The sequence below is a fragment of the Zootoca vivipara genome, chromosome 2 (genome assembly GCF_965207765.1).
Source record: "Zootoca vivipara chromosome 2, rZooViv2.hap1.1, whole genome shotgun sequence".
Lineage (NCBI taxonomy): Eukaryota > Metazoa > Chordata > Lepidosauria > Squamata > Lacertidae > Zootoca > Zootoca vivipara.
Window position 1 is genome coordinate 13,954,866 of NC_142584.1, and position 23,905 is coordinate 13,978,770.

At 42.0% G+C, this 23,905-nt stretch overlaps 1 protein-coding gene across 8 annotated transcripts in view; it reads left to right on the forward strand.

The window, feature by feature from the left end:
- Nucleotides 1-408: 408 nt before the first annotated feature.
- The window catches only part of LARP4 (La ribonucleoprotein 4), a 36,894-nt gene continuing 13,397 nt past the window's right edge, over nucleotides 409-23,905 (forward strand). Inside the window, exons 1-11 of one of the 8 annotated variants that reach the window (XM_060272024.2) lie at nucleotides 409-677; nucleotides 9,673-9,777; nucleotides 11,563-11,707; nucleotides 13,964-14,116; nucleotides 16,394-16,469; nucleotides 18,041-18,177; nucleotides 19,040-19,143; nucleotides 20,152-20,262; nucleotides 21,030-21,083; nucleotides 21,467-21,676; nucleotides 23,419-23,522. In XM_060272024.2, the coding sequence (XP_060128007.2) occupies nucleotides 9,775-9,777; nucleotides 11,563-11,707; nucleotides 13,964-14,116; nucleotides 16,394-16,469; nucleotides 18,041-18,177; nucleotides 19,040-19,143; nucleotides 20,152-20,262; nucleotides 21,030-21,083; nucleotides 21,467-21,676; nucleotides 23,419-23,522 (1,097 nt within the window). In that variant the 5' untranslated portion in view covers nucleotides 409-677; nucleotides 9,673-9,774. The other 7 variants (XM_060272021.2, XM_060272022.2, XM_060272025.2 and 4 more) reach the window with 7 other exon arrangements.

The following is a 23,905-nucleotide window of genomic DNA, read 5'->3' on the forward strand; positions in this document are numbered from 1 at the left end:
TTGGGGGGGGTGTACTTTTCTGTTTTTATTCGCAGGCTGGGGGCGAGGTGGAAGAAAGTACTTTTTTAAACATTCTTTTCGAATTCATTATAGATCATTTCCCAATACCTGTACTCTTTTTACCCTTTTACATGTCCACCACATATGAACGCGCAGTTTCCGACACTTGGGAATGGGCGCCTGTTCTCGCAGCGGCAAACACTGCACTACCCCAACCTCCAAGTACGGGGAATGGTTCCTGCGAAGAGCAGCCGCAACGCCCCCCCCCTTCAAGGAATGGTACGCTCCGGCTGCAGCGCAGCCGCGCGTGCAGCTAACCGGCACAGCGGCCGCCATTACTTCCGGCTGGGTCATCACTATGGGGCTTCTCAGTGTCCCGCTCGTGGCCCGGAAGCGCTTCTAGCGGTTGACCCGGAAGAGAAAAAAGGGGAGGGCTCGGCCTTGGTGGAGAGGCCGGAGGAGGCGGCGGCGGCGGGAGGCGGAGCTTGTGCCCTTTCGCGCGGCTACTAGAGCCGAGTCTGGACTGTCGCTGTCGCCGGTGGAGAGAGCGACGGGCGGGGAGGGGCTTGAAGAATATTCCCGGCGACGGGGGGCGGGGGTGGGCCTCGGGGTCGGGCGGGTCACAGACTGGAGGGGGTTGGGAGGTTGAGAGGAAGAAGATGCTGCTCTTCGTGGAGGTGAGTGAGGGAATGAAGGAGGGAGCAGGCGCGCGCGGCGGCGGCGGGGGGAGGTTGGCCCGTTTTGAGGCACGTGACTTTGAGGCGGCGCGCGTCCTCGCTGCCCGCCAGGCTGCGCGTGGGGGGGGGTTGGGACTGACACAGCAAATCTCTCCGCCTGACCCTCCCCTCTCCCTTACATTGGGATAATCATCAACTGAGCTGAGGGAAGGTGGGGGCGGGGGGTGCGAGGAGGAGGGGAGGTGCCCAATACGCGCGCGCTTCCTCTCGCCCTCATTCACCCCCCCCCTGCACGTGCGCGCTCTCGCTCTCACGCAGATACCCCGGGCGCTCCATGCGGGCGCAGGAAGCTCATGCTGCCGCCGGGCGGGTAATGTGGCGGCGATGGGTGGGGTGGTCTCTTGCCTCGGTGGCTTAAGATGTGCATATGGTGCTGGAGGTGGCTGGCTGGCTCAGATAGACGTCCCGAGGGGCGGCCCTGCTGCTTGGGGAGCCGGGTGGTGTGGGCGTGCCCCCTCCAAGGGCAGGCGTCTGAAGGAGCGGGAGGCCTTCGAAGCCGGCGGCGGCGGTGCGTGCGCGTGTTGGGTGGGTGGGTGACTTTAAGGCTCCCGAGAGCTGGAAGCGTGGCTCGGGAGGGTGATGGCGAAGCAGGCCTCCGGGCCCAGCTGGCCTGTGCTGAGAAACGGAGCTGCTGCGTTTGTGCGTGTGTGAATGGGAGCTTTTTTTTGGTGCGGGGCTGGTTGCTTTGCGTGGAGGGGGGTGGGGAAAGCCCGGGTGAAGGGAGGCCTTGAAAGGCACTGCAATGACCTTTTGTAAAAGTTGCTCTGGTGGTGGTTGCGGCGTGGAACATGGCCGGGCACGTGTGAAGGTTACACATTGAGGCCCGCCGGGGGAGGGAAGATACTACTAGAACTATTTCCCCACCAGCATATCCTCCTACCTTTTTTTTTAAATAAAACCTGGAAGATTTCTTTTTACTCCCTCCGCCCATATAGCCTTCCCCCCCCCGCCAAACCGCAGGCACATGGCATGAGTGCAAAATAATCAGCTGACTGCCTGGCTTTCTCTTTCTCTTGCCTAGCTAATGCTTTGAGTAGATTCCAGATTGTATTGTTCTTATTGTAGAAATGTTGCAACTTAGCAACTTGGCGCTGGCTTAACTGTGCGCATAAACAGCACGCTTTCAGTGGTGAAGGGGTGTAGTTTCTGGATCTGAAGGTGATTTAAACGAGATGGGTTTAACCGGTTTTATTATTTGAAGAACTTAACACATTGTGATTATTGCAATAATATTGTTACTCGTTGTAACTAAACAATATAGCTTTGCACCTTCTAGTACTGTGTAACTCTATTAGAAGGAAAAGTTTGTGAATGGAAGTTGTATGTAGCATATGGCTGTTTTCAAACAGTGCAAAGTCAAAATGGAGAATGCCATTTTCAAATGCAATTCCAATCTTTCTTGTGATAAGATAAGCAGTTACTTAGATTAAGAAAGCATAAAATGGTTTTTCATGTTAAATATTTATTTGGAGTCTTACTTGTAGATCAGTTTTACACATGCCTTGAATCCAGTGGGACTTTCTTCAGTGGGACTTACTAACAAGTAAATATGTATTAGAAGACAGCCTTAGGCACCCATTAAAATAATGCATAATGAAACAGTGAATGCCTTAAATGCATTTTCAGCAGAACCATTGACTTCTGACAAAGGTGTGTGATTAGAACCTATTTATAAATCATACATTATATTTTTTTTATTTCACCAACAGGCCTTTTATTATGAGTACTTAAAGGGTGGACTAATGTGGCTGTTCTGTAGTACATATAAAGGTTATTCAATATAGGTAAAAAGGGTTTGTTCCAGGGTGTACAAAATGTCAGAAAACTTAGGGATTCACAGCACATTCCTATATATGTATAGTCATCACATTACTCCTCAGTAAGTACATAAGGAATCACAGGAGTGTGAATAATTGGAATAATCACATCTATTTAGATGCAAACATGATTTGAAGGCTAGGGACTACCGGTAATTAAGAAAACTTAACATAGAAATAAATAAGCGGCTGCAGTAGTAGCCATTCAGAGTAATTTATTACACCTGGAGTGCTAGAATACTTTACCTTTCTTAAAAAAAACAAAACAGAAATGGATATAAGCAGACCAGGAGGAAGAGTCAGTTCCTGTTTTAATTTCTTCTATTGGGAAAATGGTATGGCTGTTTGTAATGACTCATCATTTGTTAGCAATTAATTGATTTTCCCAAGCTTGCAAGCTTATCACTTTATAAAGTAACTGAAAATGCATGCTTTTAAGGATGCAATCCTATACACACTTATCTGAGGGCGCTTACGTCTAAGTAAACTTACCTAGGACTGTGCTGTAATGCATACAAAGGTTAAACGTGCCTATGGTGAGCCTTTCATATTTTTTTTTTAAAAACCTTCATTTATAATGATGAACCTAGCCCCCACAACAATGTTTGTGGTACATTCTTACTGTTTTAGTCTGTTTCGTTCCATAACTGTGGAATGGTTAGTAGATTGAACTTAAACACAATTGGATGCCTCCCTTTAGTGCAGTGAAGCGTTTTCTCTTAACACAAGAGCCATTTCTGATCATCAGTTTGCAACAGAGTTCAACTACAGTCATACCTTGGAAGTTGAACGGAATCTGTTCCGAAACCTGTTCCGGAAGTCCATTCGACTTCCAAAACGTTCAGAAACCAAAGTGTGGCTTCTGCAGCCAATCGGAAGTTGCAGAAGCCCAGTCGGACGTTCGGCTTCCAAAAATAGTTTGCAAACCGGAACAGTCACTTCTGGGTTTGCGGCGTTCGGGAGCCAAAACGTTCGGGAACTAAGCTGTTCCAAAACCAAGGTACAACTGTGCATGTTACCAACATGCTATATTTGTGATAGCTGTTTAACTTGTGTACCTTGTGCAAGATCTAGCTCACGGGTGGGGAACCTTTTTGATTTGGTGAACTAGAACTTTATCTCCTCCCTCTCCACAGGCCTACTTTTGCAGGTGGGTGGACCCACTTGTCTATCATTAATGTTATGAGGTTGCCAGGCGATTTGATAAGTGTGCATTCTTGCTCACCTCTCAAGGTTGCCCGGTGGGATGTTAGGGGAAGGGTTTTTCTTGCAGGGAATGTGTTGGTGAAACTGCACCCAGCTGTATTGTAGTCTGCTCAGCAGCTGTTGAGCAGAGTCCAGTTCTGCTCCATGCCTGAGCAGGATTTAGTCTCCCTTCTTTAGTTGATGATTGTGGATTAAATCCTACTGCTTTGGTTGTGTATGCCAATTCTCAGCAGGGGAATTGATGTGTGCAGCCAATGCAGAATTGAACCCTGACCATCAGCTGACTGAGAGGTGGAAGCAGGCTTGGGGAAATGACCTTCTGGGCCAAATTCGACCTGGTGGGCAAAGGTTGGTCTGTGAACTGGATGTTTCCAATTCCTGATTGGCTAATGACCATAGTGTTCATGGGTAAGTAAAAGAGTTCTAGGAGGACATGCTATTTTAAACATACTTGCTTGCAAATGATACTTAATTGCAGTGGATCATTCAAGAATGCAAGCTTTGAATTGGTTCTGATATTTCTGATTTTTCTTATTCAGCTAATCTTCATTTCTTTTTCCTTTATCAGTACCTTAGCCTCTATATAATGACACCTCAAATCCAAAGAATTGCCCATGTTGTTTTAAAGATGGTTTCAATTTTCTTTACTTATAGTAAAGTTTTGGCATCTTGTTATAACATGGAGATTGGACTGGGAAGTCAGTTTAGTGCTGAACACAGTGCTAAGAGGTCACTATCTCTTTTTCTTCTCTGCCCCTGGCAGCTGTGCAACTTTCAAACTAGGTAAGCTTCATTGGGGAAAGAGGCTGAGAGGGAATTCTGTGTGGTCGTTTGGCAACCATACAAGCATCTCTTAATGCTTCCTCTTAACCTGGAAGTGATGGGGGATGCTTCCATAGTTGCTTAGCGACTGCATGTTTCCCCTTCTACTGCCTTGTCTGTATAATGCGTACTAGCTCAGTTGGCATGAATGTGGCTGAAAAAAGTGCAGCTGTTGCCACAGGGTGGATTTGATTTAAATCAAACTGATTTAAATCACGATTTAAATCACGATTTAAATCACTAGTCAGTAAGGCTTGATTTAAATCATAGTTGATTTAAATCATAAAGACTAATTCTTGCTGGTATAACTTTATTATGCAAGTAGATGAAGATTTTTAGAATAACAACTTTTCATATTAGTTTTTTTATCCCCAGTTTAATAGGTTAATCATTCATATTTGGACAACTTTACTGTTGTACTTAGGAAGGAGAAAAATAATCATTACCTTAATAATAACAATTTAAATAGATTTATTCAACTGAAACAATAACATTTCAGCAAATGTTATTTGCTTAAACAAACATCCATGTTTGTTAACTAATTTGGCTAAACAAAAACAAAATATATATATTTTAAGAAACTTAGACTGTCAGCCCAGCCTACACATGAAAAACTTAAATACTGTCCACTCCAAACAATCATAAAAATATTGTTTCTATTCTATTCACTGAACTTCTTGAAACTTGGCACTGAAGGGGTTGCTTCTGTATTCATAGGTTTGTAGAACAATAGGATTAAGGTCTTTTTCTCAACTCTGTTCATGTTATAACATTTTTGCTGTGAAGAAGAGGCATGTGATCTCTGTTGAGTCAAATTCAGTTTTGAGAACTGCAAAAGTAAACCAAGCACCTGTGATAATATCTTGTAGGCAGAGAAACTGCCCAATAATCTTACAAAAACCTCTGGAAGAGGTGAATGGATTAATGGAATTTATTTACCCCAAAAATTAAACATATACAACCTTATACTACATAATTAAAAAAACTAATCTTTATTTCATGATGGAATAACCTTTGGATGGTAATATGTTTTCCTCAAAAAGCATTTTATTTTAAAAAATCCAATTTAAATCAAAAAAATCGATTTAAATCAAAAAAATCTGATTTAAATCAAAAAAATCTGATTTTTTTGATTTTTTTAAAAAATCATTGATTTTTATCCACCCTGTGTTGCCACCATTCCTTGCTTTAGTGTTGGCTAAGACTGGGAAGCAAAAATCATTCCCCCTTCAATACTTCCACTGGGCTAGTAATAAATTGGATTCGGCCTATGTACTGTCAATTAGCAGTTTTTGATACTGCAGAGCTTGTCTGAGGCCCCAGGCAGGAGTCTTGTTATAATAAAGTTATAAACTTAAACAACCCCCACTACCCCATCCCAGCCCCCTGAGGCCTGGGACAAGTGTACCTGGCTGGGCCCCCCACTGCTACCATATTTGTTGCTTTCTCATGTTTATATTTTGTATCTCCTAATCTGATTCATTATACATTAACAAGTTCTCATTATATACATAATAATGCATCTCCTTATCTTGGATGAGTTTAGTAACGTATATATTGAAATACTCAAAGGTGGTGCTATGGCATAGCTAACCTTTAAGTACAGTAAAATGTCCATTTAGTAACTTACTTGCTGGAGAAATAATAGACCTATGCTGAACAAAGGTAAAAAAATCAAAGCAACAATACTACTTTGTTCCTGTTATCATAGTTATAAAGCCAAAAAATTAGACACTGGTGAATGAATGATACCAACATCGAAATGTGTGATGGTTTGAATTTTTAGTGGAAACTGCATGACACATCAGACATAACAGTTACAGTAAAAGAAGTGCATGGTATGCAGTCTTGGTATTGATTTTATATGGCACCCTTTTGAATATTAACTGCATTGAAAAGTTAAGTCAGGCATGTGCATAACGCAAAGTGGGTGTGGATGGGTGGGGAATGGTAGGTAACAACTAGTGCAAAAGCTTCATTTTGCCAGTGTTACTTTAGTGCTGCCTGTCTTGATCTTGTTTGGCAGAACTCTAATGATCTGTTCAGGGATGGACTGTGGATTGCAGGTGTTTAGCATATTTGTTACTAAACTCTCTGGGTTGGATCCAGAGAAAAGCATGCAGAAAGGGGATTTCAGAAGCTGAACTCTGCTCCCCCAGAACTCCTCTGCCGAGTCCAAGGCTCTCTGTGTGTGGCTGAGGCAATCTCTGAAACTTGGGCCATGACTAGGCAGGGCACAAGCCTGCTAAGCCTTGTGGTCTGGTGCATGGATGCTAATCCTGTCTTCCATGTAACAAGGCTAGATCTGGTCACTTCACAAAACAATATTTCATGTCCAGCTGTTACAATGCTAATAATATGCCTAAAGGGCATGGGAAAAGTTGCATTTGTATATGGTTCAATCATAGAATTGTAGAGTTGGAAGGGACCGTGAGCTTCATCTAGTCCAACCACCTGCAGTGATGTAAAGGAGGAGGAAATTATTGAAATTTGTTAGTTAAGCAGAGCTGCTTCAGAGCTGTTACTGAAAAGTTTTTACTGAATGATATCCTTGTATAACAAGTTTTGTTACTTCAACACTGTTTGACACTGGCACACGCAGGATTTTGCTGTTTGCTTTTACTGTTTTTGCTCAATCATGCTTTGGCAACAAGCAGTAGAAATAAGTGGTAACATATTGGATTTCAGCCTGAGCTAAGTCCTCGTGTATGAAATTTAGACATTTAACGGAAGCAGGAAGTTGGTGCAGCAAGACTTCATTCTTCCAAACCGTAGTTTGAATTTGCTCTCTGAGGATTATCGGTGCTTAGAAACGACTTTAATTGGCCTTGCAAACGGCTTTGATGCAAGCCCTCAAAAGGCACAATTATTAGATTGTCATTCCAGTTATAAGAAGTTTGGGAGGATCTCTAGAATAACTTTGCAGGTATGTGAAAAGGTTGCCAGTCATTTAAAAATTGTGTTGTCTTGCTTGTTTCACTGGGAAGCTTGTGCATTATGTGCAATGGAATCTCACCTTTAAAAATAAAAATTTCCTTAATAGCTATATTGCAGTGCTTGTTAAAGAAATTTATATTGCATGATAGTGAAAGAATAAGTATGTATGTAATTACCAACCAGCAATCACTACAGGACTCAGAGAACACATTTCACATTATATGTGTAGAAACTGCTACAAAGAATATGCAAAAACATTCAGAACTAAAACTTTTTTTTTAGACCTTCGTCCTTGCTGCTCCCCCCCCCCCCCGGCTTTTGCTGATCAAACTTAGTTATTGGGTAAAGCCTGATTTGGAGCTAAGTACACTAAAAAAGCTGATACAAACCTGGAGTGCTCGAAACAGGTAAAAGAAAATGTAGTAAGAAAAGCAAAAAATCACAAATCTTAATCAGCTGCAGGAGGACATGTTTTATGAGCCCCTTTGTACATTCCATTGTAAACTGAATATTGTGTGTGTGTTATTCTTGTCCTCTCACACACACCTTTTGTGTGAAGGTTAATTCTGGCAAAACTTCAGCCATCTATGGTTGTGGAGAGGCGGAAACTTTAAAAAGAGGTACGAGGGAGAGGTTGAGGTTACTCATCTCGATCTCATAGTTATACAACCTAACTCCAAGGCTACTCTAGAAGCTATAAACCTTATTGGAACTTTTCACCTGCATGAAGAAAGCAATCCAGTTGCAATTCTTGGGCTAAAGAGTAGTTTTTGTTGGGTCCCGTATTTTCCTCAAAATGTATCTACAGATTCACTCCTATCTCCACCAATTTCTCAGGGTAGAGGTGGATAAGTCCTGCTTACAGCAGACCCAGTTCTATGCCTCTTTCCTTAACCATAATGTTTAGTAAGGGATGCATGTGATGTGATAATCACATTGTGCACATCCCTGTACCTGCTATATATCATTGGCTGTTATAGGAACAGGAATAGGTTCATCTCTGGCTGAGGTATTATTTATTATATACAGTCATACCACAGTTTAAGTACGCTTCGGTTTGAGTACTTTCAGTTTAAGTACTCCACGGACCCATCTGGAACGGATTATTAATCCACTTTCCATTACTTTCAATGGAAAAGTTCGCTTCATGTTAAGTGCAGACTTCCAGAACCAATTACACTCATACTTCGGGTTAAGTACGCTTCAGGTTGAGTACTCTGCGGCCACGTCTGGAACAGATTAATCCACTTTCCATTACTTTCAACGGGAAAGTTTGCTTCAGGTTAAGTACAGACTTCCGGAACCAATTGTGTACTTAAACTGAGGTACCACTGCACTATAATGGTAATCAGAATACTCTTATGTCAGCTTTCTCCAGGGATGGGAAGGGAGGAAGGCAAGGTTTTAAGACTTTTTAGGTGTATCTTGCAAAGTTTTTAAAACCTTGTATATTGTTTTGGTTCCTCCTTAATATAACCGAACGACTACGGCAGTCTTAATCTTCTGTCTTCCATATCTTGTTGGATAACAACTTCCTTAGTCTCCTGATAATATCGTTATGTATTTTTTTAAAAAGGTGTTAGAATTTGTGCCTTTGGCATGCCTACCTTTATACATAGTTCTATTAAATTATGACAATGGCATGCAGAATTAGAGATCTAGTCGAAAATATAAGGAAGAAAAATAATATGCTGTGAATGGGATGATAGGGTACCAGTTTCTGGTTGAGGCTTCTGCTTTATCCTTTGCATTTCTGTACTGTCACAAGTCTTCACTTCTGCTAGTGAAGTGGAACAGTTTTGCCATGACTATGCAGTTGTATGACACTGGATACATTGGGGGGAGGCGGAACTGATTGAGACTGGATTCAAACTGAATGTTATAACCTGTGATTTAAAAACCAACTAAGTTGGAGTGTATCTTCCTCTTGAGAAAGAATCCTCTCTATCACTCACTGTTTTACCCATGTCTCTGTTGCAAGCCTTTTAAACATCAGTGGTGAAGCCTGTTCATATTTTGGGAGACATAGGTGTTTAGTTCACAAAGCTATACTGATGTTTAGTTGTACTGTGATCATGGTGGGGGCAAAACTATATATGTGGCAATCCATACTGCTTCCTTATGCCCTATTTTTTTTTCTGTTCTATGGACAGGGTATGGTATTAAAGCCACTCCTTGATGCTAGAGAGACTCCAGAAGGCTAGACTCTGGAATTCAACTTCCTTGTTCTCTGGCCTGTGCTTCTCTGTGGCAAGATGGTCAGTGCTTGTTCAGTATCATTATACTGTCTTAATAAAGCGCCGTATCTTCCTGTGTGTTGCTGCAGATTATATTTCTGTTGTTCAGGAGAGCCCATCTTCCAGAGGAGGTTCTTGAAGCTGGGGGGAAATTTAAATTGCCAATGAGACAGGGTGCGGTTAACAGCCAGCCCGATCCCTTGAAATGTGCAGACATCTGAATACCTGGAAGCTCCTCATAATCTTTTTTGGTTTCTGACTTGAGGGCCCTTGGACTTCATAATAATTTAAACTTACTGATAGAGAGGGTGCATTATTGAAAAACTTTGCGGGTTACACTGATGTTAGGTACATTTTTTGAATGTTGGTGTTTCGGTGCTGTTAAAGCAGGCATCCCCAAACTTTGGCCCTCCGGATGTTTTGGACTACAATTCCCATCATCCCAGACCACTGGTCCCCTTAGCTAGGGATCATGGGAGTTGTAGGCCAAAACATCTGGAGGGCCGCAGTTTGGGGATGCCTGTGTTAAAGCAATGAAAACATACTTAACCATAGCATGAATTACTCCATGGGAGACTGCATAATTCTTATCAAATTTGGCACTTCCTAAGAAAATGAGAAGAGCCTGCTGGATCAGGCCAATGGCCCATATAGTTCAGCATCCTTTTCTCACAGTGGTTGAACAGTTGCCTGCGGGAAACCCAACGAACAGGATTCGAGCACAAGAGCGCTCTCCCCTCCTGTGGTTTCCAGCTTTCCAAAGGGTGTGGCACCTCCTGCCCAGGGGGCCAAACCTGGGCAGCGAGCCATTTTGGGTAAGCCACACCCACCTACCTGATGTCAGGTATGCGGCAAGTAAGGGTGGAGCTTCAAACGAACAATTGGGAGCTTAAAGTGGACTTCTGATTCTTCCTTTGCTGGAGAATTATGATGTCTGATGATTGATGTAAAAGGTCCATTGCACAGCACTTCTGAAGTTCTTGACAGCCAGCTGTTTTATCAAGTGCTTGGGAACTGCACTACAAGGGGCTTTGCCAGCACTGCGCTTAGCAAAGCTCTGAGCATTGGGCTTGCAAAGCTGCCTTCTGCAGGGATTGATTGTGCAACCAAGTTCCCCATGGGGATTTGGTCAGGCAGCGGTGAACTCATTGCCTACGGTGATAGGTGATAATTTCAACCTTGCTTTCCGCAGGGATTAGCTGTGCAATCGAGTTCCCATGGGGAGCTGGGTTGTACAGCTGATCTAGCAGCATCTCTCTCTGTCCCACATCTTACATACATGAGGAGGTTCCCCACACCTGCTTTAAGAGCCTAGCAGTGGTCTAGCCTTATAGGGAGGAGTTCCCAAAAGACAAGTGCGTCCAAACTCCAGGAAACATTTCAATCTGATGGTACCTCTTGCAGAATGAAACATGGTTTTGTCCCTCACTAAGGAATGTATTTGTCAAACCTAAAACCTCATATACTGGTGTTTTTTGGGGGGAGGGTGCGAACTGCAGGGGGGAATGGTGCTTGCTTATTTTCACAGCGGTTTACAATAATCTAAGAAAGCCATACTGTTACACTGGGCTCCTTCACCCCATAGAATTGCTTAGAAATTGTGGGAAATTTATATCCCCTAATTACTCCATTATCTGCCCCACTGAGTTTTCACTTGTTTGTAATACGGCCTTAACTTGTTTGTAATATGGCCACAGCCCACTTCTTTTTAAATGGGAGATGGTTCTCCAAAGCTTAACAGAAGAAATATTCCTGACCTTTTAAGTCTTGTTATTTGCTAATACACATCTTCTGTTTTCTCAGCAGGTAACATCGAAAGGTGCCAGCTTAAATCCTAATGCAAAAGTATGGCAGGAAAGCATGCAAGGAAACTCTGAATCTGCGCCGGCAACTAATGGCACTGAGCAATCATGGCAAGAGACAGCAGCTGTGCCGGGAAACAGTACAGAGGGTAAGATGTCAAGACCATACTTCTAAATATGAACAATGGCTTAATCTCTTGCTTAGCTAGGATTGTGGTTATAGTGTGACTCTAAATCCAGCAGTAAGCAGCAACCAGTTCTTTTGTCCTTGAAAGCACAGTAGCAGCTTCTGGATGCTGGTTGTTGTAACAGAAGGCATTACTTCAGCTTCAGAAGAGGCAGCTGGTTTGCTTGGATTAGGAGTGGGGAACATGTAGCTCTCCAGGTGTGTTTTGACTTTAACTCCCATCAGCCCCAGCCAGCATGACTAGTGGTTAGGGATGATGGAAGTAGCATCTGGAGAGCCGTAGGTTCTCTAGCCCTGGCTTAGATAGAAATATATGTGAATTTGTGAGGAAGTTTATTGAAGATGTTCACATGGTTAGTATTCCTGAATGGGAATGTTTCTAAAAAGTTACAAAGGCCCAATGATGACCCAAGTATCGCGCTAAGAGGGAAGCAGGTTGCTAAATGTACAGAAATGAATCTCTTTCTCACTTTGCCTTTTTCTGTTCCCTTTGTTTTCTTTTCTCACCCTTTCCTTGAGCTTTTTTCATCATTTCTGAACTTTAGTGAACATGTGACCCTGTGAGCAAAAAGTTTGAAAGCTGAGGGCCATATACAACCCAAGTTGATTGAGTTCTTCCTTAGATCATGTGCATGGTAAACACATTGGCAAAATAATGCCTACACAATTTAAGAATGGTGAAAACCTAGGCAGAATTGTGGTATTTTAGATTATGCACAGCTTGAAAATTATTTACTTTTAAGAAGTAAAGTTGGCTCACTTGGTTCTGAATTCTTATGGCACCAGCCACTTTTAGTGCTTTCCCACATATTTGTAGTGGAAATAGATTTTTTTGAAATGTAAGTAGACATTCCTAGGATTTTTAAGCATGTGCAGTCTACCTGAAATGTCACAAGGCCTCTAGTTGTGTGGCCTCTAGTTCTTAGGGATGGCGAGAAGTGTGAAATGTAGTCCATCATCCCTTGAATATTTGAACTTTAGGGAAATGTAGAATTACTGGAATAAATGCTACCTATGGGATATTCTCTGCTGCAAGTAGTTGCTGTTTTCAACGGAGAAGCAAGGTTGCTGTTAACCTTGTTTTGCTTGATTGTTCTGTTGCCTGTTAAACTCATACTTTAATGAACAATAGTTTTAGGTTTCAGTTTCCTGCTAATGCAGCGGGTTCTGGAGCAAACAAGTTCTGCTAAGGAATTCATTTAGTTAAGAAAGGTAGTTCAGGTAGACCAGAGAAGGTGGGTAGGGAAAACTGGTGTCTTTATGGCGTTTGCTTTAGCAGCTTCAAAATCTATATTTGCCAGACTTCCTATTCCAATTTTTTCCTTTCTTTGTGTGCTGCATGGAGGGGCACATACAGCTCCAACACACAAACCAGTCTTTCCTCTTAATATTCCTCACCCCATGTGCTTGTCTTTTCTCCCTCCCTTTCCTGAATTCCCACATTGCTGCTTAAACCCGTCAAGAACTTGAGCATTTAAAAAGAAAGCCGTTTGAAGGGAAACTACTGTTGGTATTTTCCCCTAGGTTGCCCTTATAAATGGCTCCCGTAGTAAAAGCTTGATATTTATTTGCAGGCATCATCCATTCATTGTTACTAGCAAACCTAGGAATTGAAAATGTCCCCTAGAAAATTTTCTACATCCACTGTAACACACGAGTACGTTTCACACACAGTTTTCTGCTTTCCCAGAAACATGTTGAGTATTAAAACTGGGGTTATTTAATCTTGGCTATTGGCAATGGTGATCACTTCCTCGAGGCCAGGGCTCTTACGACGATGAGAACTCGATCAGTTACTTAAGTACAGCATGTTTTGTAACCTCAGCAGTAGTTCTAAGCTGTTCTTATATAAAATAAATGTGTAATACTTATTAAATGATGTACTTTGAATCCATGGTTAGTATTTGTCTATGTGTGGGGGAAGGAGGGACTTCTAAATTCAGCCTTCTCCATTAATCCAAAATTGACTGAAATTGGATGGAGCAAATAATATATAAAAGGCCCTGCATACTCAGTGTATGTGGGTTCAGGTGTATAAAACTACATTGTTTGTAATGATAACATTGATGGTTGCCAGGAGTTGGGTTTAATTGAAGTTTGTAAGCTTTGTGGAGGAAATGTCTCAAAAAGTGGGATACAATAAGAATGGAAGGAAATGCATTTTCATTGCTTGCAACCTGAGCTGCTTTTCCATTTATGGCTTTTGTACTTGTGTCAGGTAATGCTGAGGTTGCAGATGATGGTGCTAAGCGGTATGAAACAATGTATTCATCTTGTGAAGCGTCAAATAGCTCAGGTGTTGAGGAATCCGCGGCTAATGGAATGGTCTTGACACATGAAGAACTTGGATACCAACTCTATGATGTTTCTGGTAAGCGTCCAGTCTACTTTGCGAGAGCCCCTAAATATAGGTACCTCCCTGTTTTTCTGGGTATTCAAATTGTATGTTTTACCCTTTGCATCAGCAATATCCATTGCATATATTCTGTGTTATAGTCCATTCATGTGTACTGCATGGGGATTATCAGCAAAACTCAGATTTAGAATAGTGACATAGTTTATTTGTTTCCTTCCACACAACGCACACAAACATGCTTGTTGTTAAGGATGCAGGATGGTCTGACGGTCTCTTGAATTTCTAGAACCCTCAGGTTTTGTGTGACTTTTAAAACTTTCAGTAGGGTTGTGAAAGCAGCTTGGAAGACAACCTGTGGAGGTAGTACAGTAGGGTATATTCTGAGAATGAGATCAAAGAACTACTGACAGTGACACTTAGGAAGAAGCTTCAAGGAACCTGGAAGGGAAGCAACAGGTGATGTACTGTTTCAGGGAAGAATATCCAAATGAACATGAAACAATCTTAGTTTCCAAGAGTGTCAGTCTTCTAACATTGTAGTCTTTGTCAGTGACCTTGTAGATTTGCCTGGTGTCTTCAGAATGTATTGACCCCTCTCCTTGGATTGAATTTGAAAGAGCCTGTTTATAGACATATACAGCTGACACTAGTATTTTTTGACATAGTAAACCCTTATGAAGATAGTGCTCTCTTTCCACCCCCACCCCCCGGTTGCTTACAGTCCTTAGGCAAGATAGTCACACTGCAGTAAAATTTGCTACCATAAACGACACTGCATTTTAACTGAAGCACATATAAACCAGTTCCTTCATTCAGATGTGGCCATGAACTTTCCTTTGTGTACCTGGCAGTGTGTAATATTTCAAATGAGGGGTGGTGGGGATTAAGTCTCAGGACATTATGTTCTGACTGGGAAGGAACTGATGCTCCATGTATGCTTTGCCTTCCCATGAGATGTCTGTGCTGTATGTAACATGTAATAACAAGGAGCAGGCATCATGCATATATTCAGGGCACTGTTTCTTTTCACAGACTGGGATGGGGGAAAAAGATGGGAGTTCTGCATCTTTGAAACTACCCAAAAGAGAGAATTGACTTATCAAATCCCAAGATGGCAGTTTTCACCCTCATAGTAAATAGTTGGATGTTTTCTCAACTTCTTCAGGGTAAAGATGTGCCACAAATTACTGTATGTTTTGCACCTACATTTGTGTCACAATGGACTTATACCTTTCCAGTCAGTCTCCTTTATTTTATTTAAAAGCTGAGTGAGCTGAGACCAGGATCAGTTTGAACTCACAGTTGGACATAGATTAACCATAGCTTGTCATCCATAGCCCTCTAACATGTCTCTATTGTGAGGCTACTAATAGCCACCTTTCCTCAGTTACAATATTCATGTTAACTTTAAATGAAAAGAAACTCTTAATTTTATGCCAGCTTTTAAACCATGGTGCCTGGTCGATCAGGCAGTGAATTTTTTCTAAACCAGAAAGCGGTTGTTTTCACACTCATCATCCCTGTTTCTTTGGTTGTGTCACAAGTGACTTAATTGGACATGTTTAGGGTAGGTGAAATAGTAAAATCTTTCGTGGGTTAGAAGGCCTGACTTCATAAGTCCAGTATAAGCTTTGAAATGTTTCTGCTTGCTGAGGTGCGGAGGAGCTATAAACTGATTATGCCATTAATAAAGCAATGCAGGAATCTCTGTTTAGAGCAGAAATATCAGAATGAATTGTCCAACGTGCTAGATCATCATAATAAAACCACTTTATAACAATAAATTTATATTTTGTTCTACTAAAAGTACCTGTTGCAGTGCTGGGGTACCTTCGGCCTCCCATTTGGCCAAGCCATGCATGCCCAGCTGCCATCATACGGCATCAGGTGTCGGGCAGGTTATGGCATTTGGTATTTTGTGGGCTGTACCTTATTACACAGAGTTTGATTTCACCTGATTCCTAGTTATTCAGTGGGTGGCCTGTCACACAGGAGGTGGGGAAGATAATGATCTGCCAGTTTATCACTTCTGACTTTATGCAACATAATGGTAAAAAATATATACAATGAAAAGTATATATAAGAATACATTTCTGAACTCAGTAACAAGATATAATATGGCCAATACCCTAAAGCAAAACTTGTACAGTATCATATATCAGATAAGAAGGATGGCAGTTCTTAAACCTGGCACTTCTGCCCCCTCCCCCGTACATTGAGTTTTTTGTCTTTTGGTTTGTTTTTTAAAGAAAAAATATTAGTAATTCACTCTCGAATACATTTTTTTTTCAGATGAAGGCAGCCCTGTCATTTCTCCGGAAGACTTGAAAGAGTGTTTGAAGAAACAATTGGAGTTCTGTTTCTCACGGTATTGAACTCTTTATTAAATGTATTGGTTAACATAACTAGGGCTAGATATTGGCTCTTGCCATGGTGTACGCCATTTGTTTGTTGGAGTGCAACTTCCATTGGCTCCAGCCAGCATGGAGTCCAACAGTAACTGGAGGGCAGTTTACCTTTGCTTTAAGGACTCTTATGTAAGTGGTCAATTAAAAAGAAGTAAATGTTTCCTCTTGAATCCTCTTATTAATATTTGGCACAATGCTATTGTGACAGAACGAGGTTGGCATGGTGCCTCCTGACCCAGTCAAGATTCTGAAATTCTTACTGTAAAAAAGAAATGTAAGGCACTTTTTAAAGTTTTTGTTTTTTTTGTTTGTTTAACTATTTTCCTTTCTTCTTTGGGTTTTAGTGCTGTTTTTATAGCAATTTTATATTGCTCCCTGATGGGTTTTTTTCTAGTTTTTGTGCTCGTCTAGTTTTCTATTACTTCAGGGTTGCATCCAACAAAGTCCTCCCATTAGAACAAGGACCTCTGTCTATGCAATGAACCTCCATCTTTACTTCTCTCTCCATGTGCCCTCTGCTCCCGCAAGATACGCTCCAGAAGGTTGGGGAAACCTCGGAAGAGATTTTGAGGGGTGGCATGGGAGGGCCCAAGGGCAGAGGAGAGAGGAAGTCCAATGAGGAGCTGGACATCCTTGCAATAACAGGACATCTTTGCTGGATGCACACAACTTACTGTTGTTTTGTATTTTGTATTGATATTGTGAAGGTGGGATATAAATGTCTATAGACTTACCTTCCAAGTCCCAGACTGCAGAATCCGGGACCGGCAGCCGTGTGACACCGGAAGTTGCGTCGACGTAACTTCCGGTGTCGTTTTGCCCTTCTATGGGCACCAAAAATGGCCGCCGCCGGCTTCGAAAGTCACTTCTACACATGTCAGGAAGTGCACGGCGCAACTTCCGGTGTCGCTCTGCCCATCTATGGGCACCAAAAATGGCCGCCGCCGACACCGGAAGTAGCGTCTATGCACTTCCGGACATGCGTAGATGCGGCTTTTGAAGCTGGCGGCGGCCATTTTGGGTGCCCATAGAAGGGCAAATTAAAAAAAAAAAGGCCGATGGCAGGAGAAAATAACGGAGAAAAATGGGAGATGAAGTGATACGGGGGACTACCAGGAAAAGGTAAGTAAAAAACGGGGGTTTCCCAGGGAAAACAGGGTACTTGGCAGCTATGGTCTATAGATCAGTAGGTAGCTGCTCCTGACAGTTCATGCACTAACCAGGCCAAAACAATAAGGCAAGTGTTTCTTTGTAGTAATATGCAACCCATATTGGTAATACTGTATCAATATTTAGAACAAATTGGTAAAAGGATGTTACGTTGCTGCTTTCATGATGTGTATGATTCCATCCTGTGATCTTGGTATATCTCTGTTACATAAATGTTTATAGTCCTACACAAAAACATTGTATCTTTATAAGTTTCTATTTTTCTTTACTGTTTTGAAGTGTTTGATATAACTGTCCCTATGATAAACCACCCTGATTTCTGGGTATAATTTTACAAATATGCTTATTTATTTATTTCTAGTGAGAATCTATCCAAGGATCTTTACTTGATGTCTCAAATGGACAGTGATCAATTTATTCCAATATGGACAATCGCCAACATGGAAGGAATTAAGAAACTGACAACTAATATGGATCTAATTGTGGAAGTACTAAGATGTATGTCAAACTCTTTTCTTAGCTGTATTTTTAGATGTGTTTACCCCTGGATAAATAGGTGCATTTCTGTATCTGAGAAACATATGTCTGCACCAAAGGCTCTAGAGAGTTGTTGCTGTTTCTAACTGCCTTCCACTCCCTTAAAGTGAAACTGCGCTGTTTGATTTGGAACTGTTTTGGTGCCCTTCCTATACATCAGGTATCCCCAAACTGCGGCCCTCCAGATGTTTTAGACTACAATTCCCATCATCCCTGACCACTGGTCCTGTTAGCTAGGGATCATGGGAGTTGTAGGCCAAAACATCTGGAGGGCCGCAATTTGGGGATGCCTGCTATACATAAACCTATTATGTTTGAGCTATGTGTAACTGAAGGGAAATAATTACCTTCCCCTTTCATGCCCCAGGGTGAGATTCAATGTAGCTTCAGTGAGTGTCTGCTTCTGCAGTGGGGCTCATTCTCATGTTAACCTTTCTCTCCTCAGAGGTCTGAAGGGCCTTGAGCAGATTTTCATGTTATGGAGGCTGGAGAGAGGTGAAGGGAAATTGCAAGTCCTGTGGCATAAGTGCATTGTGGAAGTGAGAACATCACTGGATGTTGCCCATAGATTTGTTGCAGTGGGTTTTTCTGGAGTAATGGTTTCCTCTGGTTGAAACTTCTTTACCAAAAAGGGGAAAGATTAACATGAGAATGAGCAGAGCTTGTGGGCACAGAATCAAGCGAATGGAGTAACCCATTTCAGAATTAAGTTGAAAGTTGGGTGAAAGGGTTCATGTATGTCGTTCTTAGGGTCTTGTTGTGTTGTATCTGTTTCTGGCAGTTTAAAAACTATTCTTAAGATACTACTTCTTTTTAAATTCAGCTACTCCTATAGTCCAAGTGGATGAACGAGGAGAGAAAGTTAGGCCAAACCACAAACGATGCATTATTATTCTCCGTGAGATTCCTGAAACAACACCTGTAGAGGTAAGAAAACATTCAAGCATTCCATTGATATAACAAGTTGGGGGAAAGTACCATTCTGCAAGGAAACTCATCTGGATAGAAAGGACCAAATTCAGCTAGCATGGTGCACTTGCAGAAGTCAGCACAAGGGTTCATGGTAGCACAATGGGGTTTCCCCCTCTCCTCCCCTTGCACCACCTTCAGATCCATTCTGTCAGGTGTGAGGAGTGTGTGAGGAGATTGTTCTGTCAGGCAAACAGAAATGCTTGTGCTGATGGAAATATCTCCTTAGCACGACATTGAGTTCCATCCACAGCAGCCAATCGCCTCTCAGGATTAAATATATTTTAAGATGTCAGTCCTGCAGAAAGCTTTCCTTTTCCCAGTGAGAACTTCAAATGATGTGCTTTGTAGTAAGGCAATACTCTCTAAGGCATTTTTCTTGCTTCATCACAATAACTCCCTCCAGGCTATCAGGGAGATTTGGAATATTTGGTTGTGATTGTTTTGTAAAGTATAACTGAGTAGCAGTTGTCATACCTATACTAAATGCACCTTAACAATGGCATTTTAAAAAATTGAGAGGTTAATTTTTTTAGTTGTGAAATATTAGTTGTTCCCTATAGCTGTGGATACAGATATTTGTTTTGGAACAAGCTTGCTTTGTTTTGCAGGAAGCCTATTTGACTTAGGAGATCACATGGTGGCTTTACAGATTGTTAGCAATCTTGTTTGGAAGTTGAAGTAAAGTAATGTTTCTTATTGTGGTTGCTAAATGCACTGTTCCACATTTATGTAAGCAGAGTACAGGTCATTGCTAATGTAGGAAACAGTGTTTCACTCATTTTGTACTCCAGTAGGAATTCAAAATATTTAAAAATAAAGATGATAAACATAGTACTGCATATATATTAAGTCACTCTCTTTGACTTTTGTCATAGATGGCACAATGCTCCTCTTGATAATACATCACAAAAACCTATACAGCAATTGTAATTTACTGAAATAGTCTCTCTTTTTTCCCTCCAGGAGGTAAAGGCACTGTTTAAAAATGAAAGCTGCCCCAAAGTGATAAGTTGTGAATTTGCTCATAATAACAACTGGTACGTTACATTCCAGTCGGACACTGATGCACAGCAGGTAAGAAAACCATGTGGTGGCCAGCATTTTACACTGCTATTATATTCTGTCCTCTCCTAGCGGGTGAGGTCAGCCAAGAACAGTTATGAACCTGTCTCTCTCAAAGCAATCATGTAAACTCAGCCAGAAGTTGAGAAGCGGGGAGAGAACTTTGAAAGACTGAAGGCAGCTAAGAACACACAACATTGCTTTCGTTACGTGGGGGTGTGGGTGGCGTAGCAGAATCTGCATATCCCAACTGATCCAGGGGTGTATTTGCTGCTCTGATATGGGTAAGAAACCCTTTCAGCTCAAGAGGCACATTACCTTCCAAGCAACATGCCACATGCCAATGGTGAGTGGCAGCAAAGGAGGGTGGAGCAACAAATCAAATGCAAACCATTGTAGAGTAGGCTGGTTTCTAGACACACTCTCACACTCTGTCCTTCATCAAAGCAAATAAGAGGCATTATCAGGAGGTCTAGGACATATTCCAGCCTGGCAAAAGCACACAGGCTAGTGAAGATTGTGTGGGAAGAGTTCTGAGGGCTAGAGGCAAAGGTTTGGAGGACTGCCACCAGACCGTCCACCCCAGTTTTAATTTAACACTTTATGTGGCAAAGCTCTTAACTGTTCCTAAAGTAACCTCTGTAAAAGGGGCCAGATTGTTTTTCTTTCTTTTTGGTTCCGTTTGTATTTATGCAGATAGTTCCATAAGCTTTCCAATATCTCTGAAGTGTAATTCTGTCAAAGTGAGTCTCTCAGTGAATGTTTTTGTATCTGTACAGGCATTTAAATATTTACGGGAAGAAGTTAAAACCTTTCAGGGCAAGCCAATAATGGTAAGTTGCCTCAGGTATTCTCGGATCTTAAGTTATAGTTCAGTATTTAAATGATGGGTTCAGCACTGTGGTTTTAATACCAGTTTGGTGTAGGTGTAATCTTTCTCTCCAAATTGGTTTATTTTAATCATGGTTTAAAGCAAGGGTCAGGAACCAGCCAGATCCTGATCTTTCTCTCGTCTCCACCCCCCGCCTCCCACAACCAAGAGGGCCACCTTTTAACATTGCAATGGGACTGATGGAAAACTTCCTAGTGCAGCTGATCCCATATGGTTGTTGTTTTTTGTAGGCTCTCTTTTTTTTCTTTTACTCTAATACAGACCTTTTAATGGCCTTGTCACCATGTATAGTAAATGTGCCATGGTTTCATCTTCCTTTTACAGGCCAGGATAAAAGCCATCAACACATTTTTTGCCAAGAATGGTTACCGGGTAGTGGATTCCAGTGTGTATGTTCAGCCTGTTCAAACACAAGCACAGTTTGCCTCACCACTGTTTATGCAGCCTGTATATAGTCCTCAGCAGTACTCCATCTACAGTATTGTGCCTCAGACATGGTCTCCAAACCCTGCACCTTATTTTGAAACACCACTGGTAAGCTTATGCTTATGTCTTGTATGTGAGTCACCTGGGTTTATCTTGCTTCAATGGATGAAGAACACTGTTATGTCACTAAATATCACTTGAGTGTTTTTTAAAATACAGTGGTGCCTCGCAAGACGAAATCAATTCGTGCCGCGAGTCGCTTCGTCTAGTGATAATTTCGTCTTGCAAAGGGTGGGTTGCCGTGGCCCCCCCCCAAAAAAAACTGCCGAAAAACTTTGTCTTGTGAAGCGTGGCCATTGAAAACTTCGTCTTGCGAGTCCCCAAAAATCTCGCAAGATGCTTTTGTCTAGCGAGTTTTTCGTTGCGCGAGGCATTCGTCTTGCGAGGTACCGCTGTAGTCTTTAAGCATTTTCAGTACTAAATACAGATAAACTGTCTTATTCAAAATTACTGAGTGGTTTTAAAGGTCTGCTTAAAAAACCATGAGATTCAGCAGTGGAATAACAATAATAAATTCGAGCCTCCTCTAGCTATGAACTAAAATTAGTGGGTTTAATAATGTTTAGCATTCTACTAGTGGCTCTGGAAATAAGCTACTGAGGATTCTAAGACTTTACACACAGACCTTTTAATTTTAAACTGGTGATAGATAATCACAGCAGAAATTCACACCTACAGCTGCTGGGATATACTGTCTTTGAAACTCTGGGAATTCTTGCTGTTAATCTAGAGCAGGGGTGGCCAACTCCCAAGAGATTCTGATCTACTCACAGAGTTAAAAACTGGGAGTGATTACCCCCTTTTGAGGGGTTCAGGTCAAAGCTGTTGAGTTTTTTTTAAGGAAGGGAAGCCCTGTTTTGGGGGGTTTAGGTCAAACTTGTTGAGCTTTTTTTAGGAGGGAGCGGGGCCCATTTTTGTTTAGGGCTTCAGGTCATAGTTCAGCTTTTTTAGGGAGGAGGAAAAATTTGGGTGAGTTTTTTTTAGGGGTGCCAGTGATCTAGCAGTGATCTACCACAGACATCCAGTGACCTACTGGTAGATCACAATCTACCTGTTGGACGTGCCTGATCTAGAGAAATCCCATATTGGTTCTATCCTTTCCTCCTTGCTTGAGCTAACATATCTTGCCCCCATTTTCTTGCCTTCTTATGTGAGCCCTGACTTTCTAGCCCTTACATACTCTAAGGCATGGATGTCCAACATGTCGATCGTGATCTACTGGTCGATCCCTGTGAGGTTTTTGTAGATCACGGTTGGTCACTGGCCCCCTTCCGGCCCCACCCCCTCTCCCTGTGTCGGCCTTTATTGTTTCAGAAGGGAAGCCGGAGTTTAGAAACGGACAGGTTAGTTGCTGCTTCTGTTCCTCCCCCTTTCATCCCCCTCCCTGGGAAAAGTTCCCTGAACCCCTTAGAGGTGAACTGCAAAAAGGGACATTTTTCCTCCCCAGAAAGGTCAACAACTTTGACCTGAACCCCCCAAAAAACGGTGGTAGATCACTGCCAGATTATAATTTTGAAAGTAGATCGCAGTCTCTCGGAAGTTGACCACCCCTGCTCTAAGGAGAACATCTCCACTCAGTATAGCATTACCTTGCCACAGCTGGTAAAAGGGAAATGTATTCTGGTAAAAGGGAAATGTATGTAGTTGGTGGAAATGTAGAAGTAGGGAAGCATACTTAACTTGGTTTTGAGTATACTGTTGTGGTCCTCAGTTTTCTAGTTAAAGAACCTTTAACTAGTGGGATGGTTCCTCTGTGCAACCTCCTGATATATACTTTGTATCTGCTGCAGGCTCCATTTCCTAACGGTGGCTTTGTAAATGGCTTCAATTCACCAGGATCGTACAAGACAAATGCTGCTGGATTAAGTATAGCTCGCCCATTCCATAGAAACCGGTAAGAAAAACTGGCCACACCCTTTTTGGGAGACCTATGACTGCATCTGTCTTGTTAGCCATTCTTTTGAGCAATGCAGCTTTTCCCCTTCTGTCTGTTTTGCCATTTGGAGACAGATTCCGGTTTAATTCAAAGCTAGAATTTGCTTCCACAGTTCCTAGGATCAGCTAGGAAACAGCTTAATACATTTATATTTGCTATAGCTCACCACTCAAAAATTTTAAGTCTTAGGTGTAGTAATTTTAAGTCTTAGGTGTAGTAATAAGATGATTTGTGATATGCATGGGCCATGGGACACTTATAGCTTCTTGGCTACAAGCATGTCTCCACCCCTGTACTGAAGGCAATGACGGGTTGTGAAGGGAGGAAGAAACCACAGAATT